The sequence below is a fragment of the Electrophorus electricus genome, chromosome 13, assembly GCF_013358815.1.
Source record: "Electrophorus electricus isolate fEleEle1 chromosome 13, fEleEle1.pri, whole genome shotgun sequence".
NCBI lineage: Eukaryota > Metazoa > Chordata > Actinopteri > Gymnotiformes > Gymnotidae > Electrophorus > Electrophorus electricus.
In genome coordinates, this window is record NC_049547.1 from 22,705,498 (window position 1) to 22,719,759 (window position 14,262).

The window sequence follows — 14,262 nt, forward strand, 5'->3', positions numbered from 1 at the left end:
TACACACACACACACACTACTATAACACACACACACACACACTACTATAACATACACACACACACACTACTCTAACACACACACACACACTACTATAACACACACACACACACACATTACTATAACACACACACACACTACTATAACACACACTACTATAACACACACACACACATTACTATAACACACACACACACATTACTATAACACACACACACACACACACTACTCTAACACACACACACACAGACCTCTCCATGGCATGGTGAGATATAACACACACACACACATTACTATAACACACACACACACACACTACTATAACACACACACACACACTACTATAACATACACACACACACACTACTCTAACACACACACACACACATTACTATAACACACACACACACACATTACTATAACATACACACACACACTACTATAACATACACACACACACTACTATGACACACACACACACTACTATAACACACACACACACACTACTATAACACACACACACACACTACTATAACACACACTACTATAACACACACACACACACACACTACTATAACACACACACTACTCTAACACACACACTACTCTAACACACACACACACACATTACTATAACACACACACACACACTACTCTAACACACACACACACACACACACATTACTATAACACACACACACACTACTATAACACACACACACACACTACTCTAACACACACACACAACATACACACAGACACGCTACTATAACATACACACTACTCTAACACATACTACTCTAACATACACACAGACACGCTACTATAACATACACACTACTCTAACACACTACTCTAACATACACACAGACACGCTACTATAACATACACACTACTCTAACACACACTACTCTAACACACACTACTCTAACATACACACAGACACGCTACTATAACATACACACTACTCTAACACACACTACTCTAACATACAGACACGCTACTATAACACACACACTACTCTAACATACACACAGACACATTACTATAACATACACACAGATACGCTACTATAACATACACACAGATACGCTACTATAACATACACACAGACACATTACTATAACATACACACAGACACACTACTCTAACACACACTACTCTAACATACACACAGACACATTACTATAACATACACACAGACACGCTACTCTAACATACACACAGACACATTACTATAACATACACACAGACACGCTACTATAACATACACACAGACACATTACTATAACATACACACAGATACGCTACTATAACATACACACAGACACGCTACTATAACATACACACTAACATACAGATACACTACTCTAACATACACACAGACACGCTACTATAACATCCACACTACTCTAACACACACACTAACACACAGACACACTGCTATAACATACATACAGACACACTACTATAACATACACACAGACATGCTACTCTAACCCACACTAACATACACACAGACACACTACTTTAACATACACACTACTCTAACACACACACACTAACATATAGATACACTACTCTAACATACACACACTAACATATAGATACACTACTCTAACATACACACAGACACACTACTTTAACATCCACACTACTCTAACACACACACACTAACATATAGATACACTACTCTAACATACACACAGACACACTACTTTAACATACACACTAACACACACACACTAACATATAGATACACTACTCTAACATACACACAGACACACTACTTTAACATACACACTACTCTAACACACACACACTAACATATAGATACACTACTCTAACATACACACAGACACACTACTATAACATACACACAGACACGCTACTATAACCTCCACACTACTCTAACACACACACTAACACACAGACACACTGCTATAACATACACACACACTACTCTAACATACACAGACACGCTACTCTAACCTCCACACTACTCTTACAGACACTCACATTAACAGTATGCCCTGTGTTAGTCTTTCTCCATCTCTCCCTTCCTCTGCTCAATTTAACAGTAGTCCTGTCATGCCACCAGTGTCCCAAGATCACTACACTTCCCAACATGCTGTTCGACACCCAGTTAACAACCCAGCCAATCACAGCCAGTTCATCAGATCATCATAGATTATGAACATCACCTGTTCTTCTATCTCCAGTGTATTTAAATCGGCCTAGCCCTTCTTCCCATTGTGAAGTATTGCCTCCAGTCTCACTGTGCATACAAGTGGTTTTCCTGTTTTGACCATTTGCGTACCAGATCTTGTTTTGCGTTTTCTACCTACTCTTGCCTGCCCCTTCGGATTAGTCTGCCTGTTTTTGGATTGCTTTTTGGTTTTCCACTTTGACTGTATTCTCTTTATGATTGTGTTTATCCTTGAGCTCGTTTTTCTGGCTCTGACCCTGGCTTGTTCTTTGTCTATGACTCTGGATCAGAATAAAGTGCAAACCTTTTATCCGCAAGCGTCTGCCTTTGTCTACCTGTGTTAGTTCCCTGTGTTAGTCTTTCTCCATCGCTCCCTTCCTCCGGGTTGCAGGTTCCCGCTGTACCACGAGCTCAAAGTGGCTTTCGTCGTCTGGCTGCTGTCGCCCTACACCAGAGGAGCCAGTCTGATCTACAGGAAGTTTCTGCACCCCCTGCTGGCCTCTAAAGAAAGGGTACGCAGGGCTAACCGCCACCCTGGTGGGATCTGAAAGCACACAGGCAGCACTGTGTTACCATGCTGTTAGCACACTGTAAATATATGACTATCAAAAGTTTCGAATGGTAGATATATTAGTGAATTTAGAGATATTTGAAGTTTGGAGTTAGTTAGGAAAGTTCGAAGTTTCACTTGTAATTAGCTTGTAATATCGCTTGTAAGTTACTCCGTACACAATACACATTATTATTATTATTATTACTATAATAATAATAATAATAATAATAATAAAACAGAAAAGTAAAGAAAAAAACAGTGAATCTTTGAAGTGACTTGGTGTGTGCGTGTCTACAGGAGATAGATGATTACATTGTTCAGGCCAAAGAGAGGAGTTACGAGACCATGGTGAGCTTTGGTCGCCAGGGCCTGACCATCGCTGCCTCTGCCGCGGTCTCCGCTGCTGTCAAGGTAACACACACGCACATACACAAACATCCTGCAGGGTTGCCATGCAAACGTGTGCTCATTTCCTCCTCTGTTCTGCCAGCGAAGCGCAGCGCCCGGTTACACACACGGAGTGTCAGCTCGTGGGCGCCCTCTAGCGGCCGCCTGAGCAGTAGCGTTTTCTTTTACCCTGAGCAGTCCAGCTTTGCTGTCCTGTAATGCTTCCTGTCTTATTCCTGAACACAGCCACCGCTCTACTGATCTTTTCTCTCTCCTTCCACTCTTTCTTACTCTCTCTTTCTCTCCTTGTGTCCCTCTTTTTTCTCTTCCATCTTTCTGCTTTCTCTGAATGCTAGACTAACCACATGTAATGGTCTCTGTACGTGGCTAACGGTGTCCGACCTGCAGGTAACAGCTGACTTGTTTCTGTTCTGTTCAGCGCTGCTTCATACGCCCCCCCCCCCCCCCCCCCTACACACACACACACACACACACACACACACACACACACACACAAACCACATGCACAATGCAAATACTTAATTTATACAAGTATAAACTTAGTACAGCCCAAATGTAGTTACTCACCTATTTTTGTTTGAGCTAAACTGGACTAGAAATTTGGCCCCACAGATTTTAGAAGACAGCTACTGGGTCTTCTGGTATCACCTTCTCATGGATATTGAATTCTGTTTTTAAATATTAAAAGTGTATGTTGCCTGTTATTTGTTAGATCATACATAGCTTTATGTATATAGCTTTGAAAATGAGGTTCTTATAAACAATATGTTAAAAAGACCATCAGGCTACTGTACATTTGTATTTTTAAATGCCAACATGGTGACCGATGGGATCACATGACTCTTGTTTCCATAGGGACAGGGCGCCATTAGCGAGCGCCTACGGAGCTTCAGCATTGCGGACCTCACGCAGGTCCCGTCTGACCAAGCAGCATTACGCAGTCCTGTCCATGGGGCCATGCAGACCTCCAGCCTCGGACCCGGGGGCCCCGGTACGCGTTCCGTCACTCTCTCCTCTGTCCGTTGGTTTAAAAAGGTGCCCCGGTTTGCCTCAAAAACATCCAGACATGAGCTTCTGTGCACCGTGCGCCGCGGACGTGGATGACGCCTCCTCCTGCTCGTCCTTCTTTTACCGTGTTAACGTGCTGAAACACTCCGGAAACATCGCCCCCCTGCAGACTGCACTTCAGGAACGGGTGTGAGGGCGTGCCCTCTAGTGGTCGGATCATAATAAAAGCATAACACTGTTAGACTCCTGTGTGCCTGCTACTTCACTGTGTACTAGATCTCAGATGAGAGTTGTTTTGAATTTGGAATGATGCGTAAATGTTCTGTAATCGGAAAAAAACTCCAAGACAGCAAGCACTAAACTTTTCTGTGATAGAATTTCATGGTTCTGCTTCCTGCAACTAACACTATGGTCTCGAAACACAGATACCTCAGCTGTTCTGTGTGCTTGAAAATAAAATAGCATTCTAAATACTTTGAATTAGATTAATTTGTACAAGCAGTCATGTTATTTCCATGTACCGCCAGACACGCTCTGCATTTGATTGCTACACTCTGACGGTGCTTAATTCCCAGTTTGTTGTGTCTGTGGGCTTAAAGGATACTACGCATACAGACAGGAAGAGGAGGGGCACAGAGAGGAAGTAGACAGAACACTGTCTGAGGAGGAGTCACCGGTGCCAAAGGGCCTGCGTAGATCTCAGAGTGTGAAGGTCACTCGCTCCAAAGCTGTGCGCAAAGAGGTGTGTATGTGAGGTGGACATACACAGGCATGTGTATTTTACATATGTGTGTGTGTGAGGTGGGCATACACAGGCATGTGCATTTTACATATGTGTGTGTGTGAGGTGGGCATACCCCTGCATGTGCATTTTACATACGTATATGTGTGTGTGAGGTGGGCGTATTTTACATATGTATGTGTAGGTATTTTCTAAAATGGTCAAGATTACTCTAGATGTTAGTCTCAATGTCTGATGATGATGGCAGCAACAAAAATTATATAACTTTTACTTATAAGTTATATAACTTAAGTTGTCTTTCTAAATTAGTCGTTTCATAATACAGCTTCTGTGTCTCTGCATGCAGCCTCGTTACGGTTCACTGAAGATTAAAACCAGAAGGAGGCCGGCGATCACATCCAGCACATTTGAACAGCCCTGATCATCCAAAAGCAGCAACCAGAGGAGCCCCTGGATGTCCTGGCTACCCTGTTACACTCTACAGAAACCCTTGTAGAAACAGTCCTGGTCACCATGTAACCCACTCTATGAAACCCTGTGTGTGAGACTCTCCCTTCATCCCATAACACTGTTTGAACAGGCCTGGTCATACTGTAACACGCACACACACACACACACACACACACACACACACACACACACACACACACTACAGGGGTGTGTTAGAACAGCCTCATTCATACTGTTACATACCAGAGAAGTGTGTTTGAGCAGCCTTTGGTGATACTGTAACACACTGGAGGAGTGTGTGCATGAACAGCCTCTGTCATACCATAACAGACACCAGTGCACTGAAGCTGTGAAGACGTCCTCTCCAGTAGCAAGCGGCGGTTTGTATGTCTGTCTTCTTTGGTTTGTTTGTTTATGAAAGTGGGAATGTTAATTTCTTTATGCATCCTATGAAAAATAGCACTATTCCAAAAAACGAAACAAACTGATGCCATCCTTGAGCTCTTTGGCTCAGCATGGATGACAATCTGGCCGAAATTCATGTAGCTTGTTTGCACTCTATTGCAAGAAAGTACACAGATGAATGGCCAGAGACCAACGAAGGTGTATACTGGGCCGTGTAGCTTACAGAACCTAGTAACTGATATGACCTACAATGACATAATAAGTGTGACTGTCTCTCTGATCTCCCTCAGAGGCTGACTGTTCTCTCCCATCTCCAGTCAGAAGTTGCCAATGGAGCTCACGCCTCCCCCAGTCAAGGGCCCCGTGTCCGAGCAGTGAGACTAGTCAGCCTGCCTGGGGTTTATTGCTAGTTTCATATAGTTGATGGTTGAAAGCTTTCCTTTGCTGCAATGCCCAAAACTGGCCCACCACTGGTGGCCCCTGGGGTTCGGCACCGTCCAGCCGCTGTACACCTGGAAGTTAGCCCGGCCCTCTTCCGAGAACAGCGTCCTCCACTGAAGTCATGGCTTCAGAGTGTGAGTCTCCCAAAAGGAAAGCTGATAACAAGGGCGTTTTATGTTACTTCTGCATTGTCAGCTAGCTTCAGCATATCTGCAAGACTGATCGTTGTACTTTCACACTAACTGTGTTTGTGTGTGTGTGTGTGTGTGTGAGTGATAGTGAAAGAGAGGTGTAATATTCTGCCTCTTGTTTACAGTTTGAGAGTCTGACTTATGAGGGGTTTTTGCTTTTCTTCTTTAGTTTCATTTTTGGATGTCTGAATGCAAACACTCCCTCTATGTGCTCCAACTTATATACATGTACAAACATGCATTGAATGTATTGACTATTTAAATACACTAAGGCTAATGCTTTTGCTGTGTTGACTGGATTCGTATTTCATTGAATTATGTTGTGCGCGCAAGTTTGTTGTGTGTGTTATTCATTTGCCTTCGGGAGTTGTTTCTAGATGTGGATTAGGTTTAGTCTTTGATTAGATAGCACTGTATATGGAGACTGATCACTGAAACCTGTTTCAGTACTGGATTGTCTAGGTGTGTGTGTGTGTGTGTGTGTGTGTGTGTGCGCGTGTGCGTGCGTGCGTGCGTGTGTGTGTGTGCGTGCATATGTGTGTTTACGCAGAAGAATATGAGAAGTTGTTCACTAAATTTATGAAGATTCTCTGAGTGAAGTCTAGGGTTTGATTCATTTTATAAGTGCAGTGAATTATCAGGGTTTCAAACATAATTACAGATCAGCACTCTTATTGTAAGACATTTTATATACGTGCAACTGCTCTTGTAAGAAACTTTATACCTGTCACTTTGGTAAGCTGTGAACTACTCAAAAAGCAGAAACACTAATGTGTTTAGAGAGAATTCAGTAGTAAGACATTGTAAAGTCTGGATCTACACTATACATGCTTGAGTGTCCCTGCATAAATAAAGTTTTAATTATTTGATTCTACAGCAGTGATGCACTTGTATTTGCATCGTTTTTCATTCCCTGTGCCCAGTCTGTGGCTGATAGCGTTAGCATATGCAAAGGGAAGACGCACTGGTTTTCAGACAGCTAGGAGCAGTAAAGAGCGCCGTGAAACAAAGACTTCAGTGCATTTCTGTAACTGAGATTTTCAGTTACACGCTTGATGAGTGCAGCTTCTTTAATCTCTGAGCAGCGTCACACACTTTTACTCAGACAAGCAGCTTAATTCCTCAGCCGTGGTTAGGAGCACATATCTGGCCTGGCTAGGACTCAGGGACTCAGGCACTCAGGGACTCAGGCACTCAGGCACTCAGGGACTCAGGCACTCAGGCACTCAGGCACTCAGGGACTCAGGGACTCAGGCACTCAGGGACTCAGGCACTCAGGCACTCAGGTACTCAGGCACTCAGGGACTCAGGCACTCAGGCACTCAGGGACTCAGGCACTCAGGGACTCAGGGACTCAGGGACTCAGGTACTCAGGCACTCAGGGACTCAGGGACTCAAGTCTATCCATCTAAATGGGAGCACTGGTGCCAGTAACGTGTGCATCCTATATTGTGTGTATGTGTAAGTGTGCTAAAATTGGGAGGCATAGACTCAGCAAACTGGAGTCCCAAACTCTGCCAACGTCTAGACTAGCTCCTCCCCCACTCTCAGAGTGTGAAGTTAGGTGATGGAGGTCAGTTAATAAGGGCTCATATACAAAGATGGCTGAGTGCAAGTATGAATAACAGAACTTGGGGTCAATGGTAAAGACCAAATCCAGAAAACGGCCACTGGAAAACAGATCGACACCCAGGACACATACTGGGGTGCATTGGGCCAGCACCGCCAGTGGCTCCAGTGTGAATTGAGATTATGTCGCTAACCCAGGGATCCTTTCTGAAACGTCATTTAGACTCCTCACTGTTCCGACCTTTGGTGTGAGGACAGTGTTGCTGCATTTTCTAATGTTTACCACTAGGTGGAGCCTCTGGGATTTGTCCTGGTCTTGCCAAAGATGCTGCAGAGCACATGTTCTGCATGTGCACATCTACAGGGGAGAAGCATGAGACTCTACAGGTTAGTGTGTGCACACCTCTTGTGATCATCAAACCCTTTGATAAGTTCCATCAGGTGTTTTATAGCCACAAAAACAAAGGACCTCACCACTCATGGGCTGATCTGGAGTTGATCTGTAGCCGAATGCTGACATGTCTTACAATTTCCTGTCCCCGTAAACTGGAGATAGACACACTGAGGAAATGACAAATCATGATGGTCATAAATCACTGATTATGAAAAACTGTTTTCAACTCGACAAACACGACAGTAGTAGCAGCTTTGTGCGTGTGTGTGTGGGGGGGGGTGTTGCTGCAGTGTATGTGGGTGTATGCATGTGACCTTTGTTAAGTACTGTGGTGCTTGAATATTTATACCTTCAAGCTAAAAAGAAGGATTTAAATCACACACACGCACACATGCACTCACACACGCGCACACACACACACGCACACACACACGCACTCACACACGCGCACACACACACACACGCACACACACACGCACTCACACACGCGCACACACACACACACACACGCTCTCACACACGCTCTCACACACACACACACACACGCACACACACACACACACACGCACACACATGCTCTCACATGCTCCAGAGCTGGTGAGTTTTTGAACAGTGAGTAAGTGAGAAGAGACAGATTACTCAGTCTGAAACCATGTTAATTGACTCTTCTTTGTTGTGAGGCTTCCCTGTGGTCCATATATGAGGTGAAGCATTTATGCTTTATTTCCAGTCACTTTTGAAGGTGCCGTTTCTCTGAAACATTCCTGGTCAAATAAAAAAGGAAATATTTGCATAAACTATTAAAAAGCTGGCTGTATTTAGTGAGGCGCTTGATTGCCTGAAGCGTGCGGGAGCTGGCGTGTGTGGTCTGACTGCAGCCGTTTCATTGTGTTCCCTGTCAAAGGACGTGTTTAAGTCTTTCCGCACGCTCTTTGAACGTGTCCTGTGTCTCGGATGGCATCAGAGGTGCGAGGGGAAGAGAGGAAGACCGAGGGTGAGCGTGCGGGAGGCAGGATGAAAGCGATATGAGGCTCATCTCTCCCCCGGGAGCGGACGCCTGTATGAGGAGCACTGGGTGAGAGTGGAGTGGACGTCTGTCCGAGCCGCCGTCCTGCTCCCGTACAACCGCTGAACCCTTCCTGTCTGCTCTGTTGAGATGCATTCTGGGTAGGCTGGGTAGACGTGTGTGTGTGTGTGTGTGTGTGTGTGTGTAGCCCACACACTCATTTCTCATTCCTTTAATTTTAACCCTTTCTTTTCCCTTTGTGTGTGTGTGTGTGTGTGTGTTTGTGTGTAAAACCCACACACTCATTTTGTTATTCTCATTCCCTTAATAATAACCCTTTCTATACTCTTCATGTGTGTGTGTGTGTGTGTGTAACCCACACACTGAGGAATGTCTCCAGACTCCTCTCTGTCTTCTACTTGCTTGACCTTAGCTGCTGCCTCATTCACTCTTTGTGGCTTTGAATTTCTCCCTCACTCTCTCTTCCTGCCCATGCACCCTCTCTCTTCCTCCTTCGCACTCTTTCTTCCTCTTGCCCCCATCCCTCTCTCCCGCTGCGCAGACGTGCTCTCTGCCCTTCTCTCTCTTCACTCTGGTCTCTATAATCCTTCCTTCAATACCCAAAGCTGCAGGCCCCTCTGCCTCGGGTCCGGACCCCCGACACGCAGACACTATCACGTTCCCAAGGACTGCTTTTCAGGCTCCCGCTGCTCCGGCCCCGTTTCCCACTTCTTGGGGGTTTTACGGACCACCCTGCCCGGAATGGGTTAGCTTTGGGGGGGGGCACACAATGACCCGCATGCCTCCGCAGCCAGCCGTCAGCACGGAGCAGGCCCAGTTCACCGCTCCACGGCCGCTCAGACACAGCAGCCTGCGTGAGTGGTCGTGGCTAAAAACAGGACAAAAAACCAGAACAGAAAGGTAGACCACTATGTAAAAATAGTGTGTCTGAATATTTTTTCGCAGTGGAGAATGTTGTTATTGGGCATAATTATGCAGTCTGGAAGGGCATGTATGAATGTGTGTTGAGACTGTGTGTAGGTGTCAGGGGCTCCAGACAGATAAACACCAATCAGAAGAACTGAAATCGAGGATCAGTGGTGTTTGGCTTGTGGTTCCGGGCGTTTGGGTGTTACGCCATCCTCCCGTGGACACGAAAGACGTGAAAATCCACAACAAAAATGCAGCACTTTCTTCACTGCTGTCTGGAGGAGGGAGCTTGTTTGTGTTTGGGACCTTCTGTAAAGACACACACAGGCACACACATACATACACACCCGTGAGACACAGAAGACACCGTGGTGTTCTCACACTCATGTTCATACAGTTCCCAGCCTTTGCATTCATGATGTGTGTGTGTGTGTGTGTGTGTGTGTGTGTGTGTGTGTGTGTGTGTGGAGAGAGAGAGTGTGTGTGTGTGTGTGAGTGTGAGTGTGTGTGTGTGTGTGTGTGTGTGTGTGTGTGTGTGTGTGTGTGTGTGTGTGTGTAAGAGAGAGAGCGAGAATGTGTGTGTGAGTGAGAGAGAGAGAGTGTGTGTGTGTGTGTGTGTGTGTGTGTGTGTGTGTGTGTGTGTAAGAGAGAGAGCGAGAATGTGTGTGTGAGTGAGAGAGAGACACATTTAAGAGATTCAAAGGTCACTACAGTTCCACAGTAAGGCTACATCTCTCTGTGCGTCTCACACACACCTACACAGAGTTCACCTGAGGAGTGTTTCGCCATGCTCATGGAGCTCCAGTTCTAATCTTACACTGCAGATGGCCATGCTACCCCCATTCACTACACCCTCCACACTACTCCCTACACCCTAAACTCCCTAGAACCCTCCGCTCATTACACCCTACACCCCACTCCCTAAACTCTGATAACACAATACAACCTGCAGTCCATTCACTACACCCTCCACACTACTTCCTACACCCTAAACCCTGCATTTCACTCCTTACACTCCCCATTACGTGCCTCACACGCTAAACCCTACACTTGGTTCTATGCACCACAGATGTTGAAGCCTGACTCCAGTGCACAGACAGATCCTGCCAGATCCTGCCAGATACCACGATAGTGATCATGCCATGCACTGATGACGCATGTGTGAGGGGAAGTTTCTCAAGTGTTTGCTCTAATGAGAAAGGCATGAGGTGTGGTGGCCTTTCAGAGCACCTGGGACATGTTTCACCAGCGTCTGACCTTTCAGCTCCACAGGTCGAGCACAGCAAGTTTAACTCTACTACTGACTGTACTACTGACTATACATACTACTGATTCTATTACTGACTCTATTACTGGCTCTACTACTGAGTCTATTACTGAACTCCCCAGAAATGAAAGCTGTGTCCAGCAAGGTCACAGGTCTGATCAGTTCTGATCAGTGTGGTGTTCGTTGTTTTGTATGTGTGTGTGTGTGTGTGTGTGCGTGAGAGAGAGAGAAAGAAAGAGAGAGAGGTGGAGAACACATAGAAAATAGCACCTTCAGTCTTTTAATCTGTTCATTCTTATCCCTTTGTGGGTGTGCTTCAACAGAGCGCTTAAGAAAAACACTAATGCGTGTTAAGTAGACCTGAAAAAAACAGAATGAGAGATATTGGGGGTGTGTGTGTTATGGGTTGCTTTAATCAGGTCTATTATGGGCTAAACGATAGCTAATCCCTCTCCTAGCTGTGGGTTCAGTCTGCCTGCCTGTCTGTCTGTCTGTCTGCCTGCCTGCCTGTCTGTCTATCTGCCTGCCTGTCTGTCTGTCTGTGTCTGCCTGCCTGTCTGTCTGTCTGTCTGTCTGTCTATCTGCCTGCCTGTCTGTCTGTCTGCCTGTCTGTCTGTCTGTCTGTCTGTCTGCCTGCCTGCCTGTCTGTCTGTCTGTGTCTGTCTGTCTGTCTGCCTGCCTGTCTGTCTATCTGCCTGCCTGTCTGTCTGTCTGCCTGCCTGCCTGTCTGTCTGTCTGTCTGTCTGCCTGTCTGTCTGCCTGCCTGTCTGCCTGCCTGCCTGTCTGTCTGTCTGTCTGTGTCTGGACCCTTGGATGACTCCTGCTGCCATCTGCAGGATTTGGAGGAAGGTGTCTGGAAACGGATCACACCACTGTAGCGCCCAGGTTTACCGGCGTCTCCCTTCAACTATAAAGTATGTTTTATGAAAGAATGAATGAAGTTATATTTATATAGCGCTGCTCTAGGAAACCAAGGTCGCTTTACAATTAACACTTACGCAGTTTTAATTTTAGATTATTTTAGATTTTCAAATGAAATGTTGTAAACATTAGGATGCCCTGACCAGAATAAAATGATTATATACACACACATACACGCACACAGACTGTGAGACTGTGACTGGTTTATGGTTGTTTAAATGATCTTGTCTACAATATATACATTGACATAACAGGAGTTTACCAGAAGACAGACTCTCTCTCTCTCTCTCTCTCTCTCTCTCTCTCTGTATACCTGACTACAACTCCCAAGCACAGCCTCACATGATCCCCATTACTGGACTATTGAATTTACCTGTTACTCATTATCTGTGTTTTATCGTGTGTCTGTACCTGTGTGTTTAATCGTGTCTGTACCTGTGTGTTTAATCGTGTGTCTGCACCTGTGTGTTTAATCGTGTCTGTACCTGTGTGTTTAATCGTGTCTGTACCTGTGTGTTTAATCGTGTGTCTGTACCTGTGTGTTTAATCGTGTCTGTACCTGTGTGTTTAATCGTGTCTGTACCTGTGTGTTTCATAATGTCTGTTTTGTGCACTCACAATGAAGTATTGCCTCTACTCAGAACTGAGCGGCCCCTGTCTCTTCGTTGTAGGTTCTAGTTGCCGAACTGGTCTGGTGGTCTGTTGTCTTGCCTGCTCCATTTGGTTTGGTTTGTTTTGTCTCATTGTCTCCTGGGTTTGGTAATTTGTCGGCTCTGGTTTTGAACCTTGACCCCAGATTATTATTTTATTCTAAATAAAACATCTTCCTGCAAGCATCTGACTAGTTCTGAAATGTCCCTCTCTCTCTCTCTCTCTCTCTCTCTCTCTCTCTCTCTCTCTCTCTCTCTCTCTCTCTCTCTCTCTCTCTCCTTCTCACTCTCCCTCTCTCTCTCTCTCTTTCTCCCCCTCTCTCTCTCTCTCTCAGCCATTCCACAGCCTCAGACAGCTGACCATCATCTCTCTCAAACACTTGAATTTCCCAGTCTAGCCCCTCATCCCACAATCTCCCCCATGACCTCTGACCCCTCACTAATTACATACAGCTAAGTTAGTGATGATGGCGTGGTTACATACATCCCTGAGCTCTCAGTGCAGAAGCGGCCAAGGCGAGACTTCAGCGATCGTTCATCTAAACACATCAGCTAGCTAACAGGAAGGGAATGTGTCAAAGATGGGAAACAGCCACTTCCACATCAGACTTAATTAGCCAAGCAGATGGTAGAAGATGAAAAAAAAGAGCGAACCCGAGTAAAGATAATAACGGCTCCTAACTCGGATGCTCCTGAACTCCGACCTTAAACATCACATTTCTTCTGATGCCATCTTCTAGAATTCAAAGCACCGGCCAAATGAAAATGTTGGGTCAAACTGGAAAGTTGATAGGGTTTTATGCAGCCACACCCGGCGACCACTTCAGTGTGTTCTTTTGCTGCACAAGGCCAGTCTCCAATTTGATGTTTAAAAATTCACATCAAAGTTTAGGTCTGGATAATGCCAGCCCAATTGCGGAGGACCCTAATGACCCCGTGACCTAAAAACAAAGGTCCAAAAATTGTTAGAAAAATGTCCTCACCGGAATTAAACCAGATCAGAGGAACCAGTTTAAACCAATTTACCCTTAACACACTAGAGAAAAGAAATGTTATGGTTGACTGGTGGACTGTTTGATCATTTGATTATTTATATGATAACAAATAACAAAAGAGTA

General features: G+C 45.2%; 1 protein-coding gene across 2 annotated transcripts in view; it reads left to right on the forward strand.

The window, feature by feature from the left end:
• Positions 1–7,286, forward strand: part of reep3a (receptor accessory protein 3a) — a 13,322-nt gene extending 6,036 nt beyond the window's left edge. For both annotated transcript variants that reach the window (XM_027032715.2, XM_027032716.2), the window contains exons 4-8: positions 2,601–2,721; positions 3,060–3,173; positions 4,026–4,161; positions 4,778–4,920; positions 5,267–7,286. In XM_027032715.2, coding sequence (XP_026888516.1) covers positions 2,601–2,721; positions 3,060–3,173; positions 4,026–4,161; positions 4,778–4,920; positions 5,267–5,341 — 589 coding nt within the window. In that variant the 3' untranslated portion in view covers positions 5,342–7,286. The remainder of the gene's footprint in view (positions 1–2,600; positions 2,722–3,059; positions 3,174–4,025; positions 4,162–4,777; positions 4,921–5,266) is intronic.
• Positions 7,287–14,262: the final 6,976 nt, after the last annotated feature.